The 4750-nt window shown below is 56.4% G+C and overlaps 1 protein-coding gene across 2 annotated transcripts; it reads right to left on the bottom strand.

Moving 5' to 3' along the window:
- Positions 1-1092: 1092 nt before the first annotated feature.
- EVX2 (even-skipped homeobox 2) lies at positions 1093-4323 on the bottom strand. Of its 2 annotated transcripts, none has more exons than XM_030488712.2 (3): positions 3730-4323; positions 2312-2571; positions 1093-1746 (listed from the first exon to the last, which is right to left on the bottom strand). In XM_030488712.2, exons 1-3 carry the CDS (start codon positions 4142-4144, stop codon positions 1093-1095), a joined length of 1329 nt encoding a protein of 442 aa, XP_030344572.1. In that variant the 5' UTR covers positions 4145-4323. The 2 variants fall into 2 exon arrangements, with proteins under 2 accessions (XP_030344572.1, XP_030344571.1); XM_030488711.1 differs by having other exon boundaries at positions 3721-4144.
- Between the last annotated feature and the right edge of the window lie 427 nt (positions 4324-4750).

Below are 4750 nucleotides of genomic sequence, written 5' to 3'. Positions count from 1 at the left end.
TTGGCAATTGAGATGATAAGAAAGTGGCTTTCTTGTGCGAAATCACTTCAGGTAACAGAGATAACATTAAATAACATACATTCTATGCACCAAGAACAATGTTTTATGTACCAAGTCTCTTATCTGTCTCTTCTAATGACTTCCCTTAGCGGGTTGTTAGTACTTGACAGCAGGTCTCTGTGCGGGGAACTTTTTTCCAATTCCACATTCAAAGGAGGTCCATCAGAGAACATGATTGGCAATTTTCGTCATAATCTGCACATTATTAGCATCAAAATTGACATGGCAGTAACACTGGTGGTTTTTGATGTGCCTTTCTTCAAGTTCAAGGAAGTCCCTCCAGTAGCAGTGGTTTGGTATAGCAGGTCTCAGTTACCCAGTGGTGGCGTTTCAGAGGCAAAGACGCGATAGAGATGCGTGAGAAATAAATCCAAGAGCCGTTTTACCGGGAGGAGAGAAAGACGCGAAGAAAAAGAATTAGATTTAGAAAAGTGTCAGAAAGGTAAATGCTTCAGGACAACAGCCTACACCTAGAGAGATTCAAGTATTTCCCAGATAGCATGGATGATGGTAGTTAGAAAGCGTGAGCTTAAAAAATGCCTCTCCCCATCCTGTCAATCTCACACTTCCCTTCCCGTTACTGGCCTGGCAGCGGCAGCCTCATTAGCTACCGCTTGTCGCACGGAGATACGCGAGACATTGTCCGTTTCGTCGAACTCAAACCGAAATAATAACCAAAAGGGAAAAAAGAAAAAGAACAAGAAAAAAGAAAACAGCCAGAAACACATTCCCTTCCGTCGGCTCCCCCTCCCTGCGCCCGCTGGCCCAGCCACCCACAGCCCCGCGGAGCCCGGCGCCGGGCACCGGGCACGGCACGGCAGCGCGCACCTCGGGGCCCCCTCCGCGGAGGCGCAAGATCCGCGGAGCGCCCTCCCGGCCGGGCCCCGCGCCCCTCCGCGGCGGGGCGGTCAGCAATAAAAAAATAGACGGAACTTTCCGGCCGAGCCTGGGGTCGCCCCACGACCCGGCCCGCCCTCCCCACCCCGACCCCCTCTACAAAACGCCCCCCGCCGCCGGGCCCGGGCGCGGTAGTTATCTGGTGAGCGGCGCCTCCTCTCGCTGGTCCGGCGAGGCGACGGCGGCCTTGCTGAGCACCGCGGCCGAGTAGGGCAGGAAGCCGCTCTCGGATCGCTGCCCCGCCGCCGTGCAGGGGAAGTCGGCGGCGGCGGCGCCCCGTGAGCCCAGCGCCGAGGCCGCCGCCGCTGCCGCCGCCGCCGTCTGGCTGCTGTGGCAGCTGAGGCAGGAACAGGGCGCCGAGCCTCCCGGCGGCCCCGACCCCGCCGCCGCCGCCGCTGCTGCCGCCGCCGCTGCCGCCGCCGAGGCGGCCGCGCTGCTGTTGAGGCCGGCGGCAGCCGGTGCCTGGTAGAGGCCGGGGTGTCGGAAGCTGCAGAGCAGCTCCGGGCGGGAGTAGGGGTGCGAGAGGGCGCGGAAGGTGTCCAGCGGGCGGATGGAGGTGGCGAAGGGCGCGGCGGCGGCTCCTGAGGCGGCGGCGGCAGCGGCGGCGGCGGTGACCCCGACGTGCGGGTAGTAGTGGAGCGGGACGTGGGAGTGGAAGGGGTACGGCAGGCTGCCTGTGGCCGCGGCGTGGGTCATCATGTAGGTGTAGAAGCTGGGGTCGGCCGGGTGAGGCCAAGACATGGCCAGGCGTTGCCGCTTGTCCTTCATCCGCCGGTTCTGGAACCACACCTGTGCGGGGAGACAAGCACAGCCCGGCCTCAGCGCCGTTCCGCTCCGCGCCCCGCCGCACCAGCCGGCGGGCGCACACCAACACCCAGCGCCAAGGCGGCGCGGCCTGTGGCCATATCGCTTGTAGGAGAACCCTCTCCTGCCCGGGGCAGTCGCCTGTGACCCTGCCCGAGTGCAGCGGTGGGCACAGTCCCCCTGGGCCCGGGGGGGGCCCTTCGGTCTGAATAAACGTTTCCCCTTCAGTCGCCCCCTCCCCCCACGCATGGCTATGTCTTTAAGGTATTGACCCGCTCATCCCCCCGTGTTTAATAGCTGCGTTTATTTTTCCTCCCTGCTTCTCTTTAGGAAATGTGCTAACGCGATAAAAAACGATGAGGAAAATAAATAATAATAACAACTTCTTAAAAAGCAAACGGAAAGTGTTAGGTGTGGAGCAGCAAACAAGCACAAGGGATGAGCACAGCGGAGGGCCCGGCGAACCCTCAACGCCGGAGTGAAGCCGGCAGCCGTCCTGAGGGAGCCGGGTTGCGCGGGGTTGCGCGGGGCTGCGCGGGGCGCGGCGTACCTTGATAGTGGTCTCGGGGAGGTTGAGGGCGGCCGCCAGCTCGCAGCGCCGGGGCCGCGACACGTAGTTCTCCCGGTAAAACTCCTTTTCGAGGCGTGCGATCTGCTCGCGGGTGAAGGCGGTCCGGTACCGCCGCACCTGGTCGGCCCCCGCCGCCGAGCCGCCCAGCGCCCCGCCGCTGTGCAGGCTGCCGATGCCGCTGGCAGCGGAGGGGGCGGCGGCGGCGGGAGTGCTGGGCGCCGGGCTGCTCTCCGTGTAGCCTGCGGGGCGAGCGCACGGGGGTGAGAGCGGGCGGCGGGGCGGACCCCAACCCGCCGGTCCGGACCGGGCCCTGCGCGTCAGTCCTTCAGGCCAACCACCCTCCTTACAAATCACTGGTCCTGATAGAATCGATAAAGATGGATTGGGGAGGGGATGGAGGTATAGTCTGGGGGGTTATTTGGGGTGAATTGGTTATTTTCTTTTTGAGTCACTTTATAACCGCGTTGTTCTCAGCAGAAAGGGTGAGGGTTGGTGACTGCAGGGCGGCCGAGCCCCGGGGGGAGCGGGCGAGGGCGCGGGCCGAGGCTGGCGCGGCTCTTCCAGGCTGCGAGGAGCCCGGATTCGGTGCTGGACTTTTCCCCTTCGACTGCGGTTCTTATTTGCATTTGAGACTTAAGAAATAAAAGCAGCCATAAAAGCCTTTTTTTTTTTCCTCTCCATCGTTACGTCGAGGAACCCTTCCTTTCCCTTTCCTTGGCACATTTGACAAAAAAGGCATGCACTGTGGCCCCTAGGAAATCCACCGCTCACCTGACTCCCCCTCCCCAATTACAGCAATAATAACAGCAACCGGCCGTCACCATGCCCCGCAAAGCACGGGGAAGGAGACAAGGCTGTTTCAAACCCCCTGTTACAAGCAAAGGAAAAGTGAACAATGCCCAATTACCCGAGGTGGACACAGGCGGCACGTTGCATATACACAGAGCAGGACACACACAGACAAATACGAGCACTTTCCTCGCATTCCACACTCCCTCTCTCTCTAATTTAATCTATGTCTGTATATACACACATATACAGCTCGAGAGACGCGGAGAGCTCCAAAAGCAAGAGGAAAAATAAGGAGAAAGCTTTCCCTAAATATAGGTGGGTTGATATTTATGCCCACATATATTCTGGATATATATCTATATAGCAATGGATTTGGGCATGCACACACACAAGCACGCACCCGGGCAGTGTGTCTCGGCTATCGGGATAGCGCAGTAATTGCAATAATATTTTACAGCCTGGAGCTCTGTCTTCGCAGAAGAGAGAGCGCCGGTGCAGAGGCGAGCAACTTTGGCGGTGGCGGTGGGTTTGCTTTGGTTTTTAAAGCCGGTTGGCAAAGTGCGGGGCTTAGATGGAGATGATAAAGGGAGAGTTACCTTTGTTACTGTTTTCCTTCAGCTGGGAGGAAGTCAGGCTGGCTGGGGAGCGGAGCGCGGAGCAGCCCACCTCCACATCACTGTTCATATCTGCCTCTTGAGCAACTTCGGAATAAAGGCTGATTTTCTTCCTGCTTTCCGACGGCGGGATTTCGGAGGAGACGGTGCTTTCACTGCTGGGATGCTGAAGATTGAATAAAGTGTCTATTTCAAATTTGCCTTTGGCGGAGATGTCCCCTATAGCGCTGTGCAGGGAGGCGGCAGTCAGTCTCGGGCTGAGGCGACCACTGTGCGGAGAATTTTCAAGGGCCTCCAGCACCGCATTTCCAGCTGAGTCTGACAAATTCGAGAGCCTTTTGCCAGCTGTAGGGCTGTGCAGCCCTCTCTCCATCAGGATCATCTCTTTTCTTATTCTTTCCATCATCTCAGCTTTATAAAAAATGTCAAAGTTGCAGGGCTGGTCCTGTACTAATGATGAGCTGCAGCAGGGGCTAATTCACATTCAGCCCGGCAAGTGTCTCTAAATATTATTATCTCTTTTTGAGGGAGGTGTAAAAATTGTGGGATGCCAAAGCGAGGGAATGACTGGTCAAAATGACCCATACATCCTTTCTAGTCCGAAATGTCATTCATCAAAAAGTGGTGCTCGTCATTAAGATACGAATGACGCTGTTCGAATAATCATTTATTGTAACAGGTTTATAAGCAAATAAATACAAGCTCCTGTCAGTGGATAATGAAGGCGGCTTCAGAGCAGACAAATATATCCAGGTGGAAAGAAAGAAAGACAAGAAGTGAGGAGTAAAGCTCTTGTCCTTAGCTTGATCAGATCGTGCTTGAATTGCTCTGGGGTTTGGCCTCTGGGGTGGAATTGACAGTCTGATTAATAAAATGAGCTGTGCAACATTTCCCCCTTCATTTAGGTGCATCATTATGCTCTGATTTTTGTTTTGTTGCCTTTTAGGTCCTAATGATGCAGCTTCTTTCTCATTTGTCCTCGGACAGAACTACATGCTAAATATTAGATAAT

The sequence above is a fragment of the Strigops habroptila genome, chromosome 5, assembly GCF_004027225.2.
Source record: "Strigops habroptila isolate Jane chromosome 5, bStrHab1.2.pri, whole genome shotgun sequence".
Lineage (NCBI taxonomy): Eukaryota > Metazoa > Chordata > Aves > Psittaciformes > Psittacidae > Strigops > Strigops habroptila.
Note: the sequence above shows the minus strand (reverse complement) of the source record. Positions and strands in the feature narration are given on the sequence as shown.

Excerpts from the sequence above, each read along its gene's own strand:
- EVX2 (XM_030488711.1), bottom strand. The coding sequence starts at position 4,144 with ATGATGGAAAGAATAAGAAAAGAGATGATCCTGATGGAGAGAGGGCTG. Across the intron at positions 2,572-3,720 it reads GAAGGAAAACAGTAACAAAG|GCTACACGGAGAGCAGCCCG; the intron begins GTAACTCTCCCT and ends CTCGCCCCGCAG. Across the intron at positions 1,747-2,311 it reads TCCCCGAGACCACTATCAAG|GTGTGGTTCCAGAACCGGCG; the intron begins GTACGCCGCGCC and ends CTCCCCGCACAG.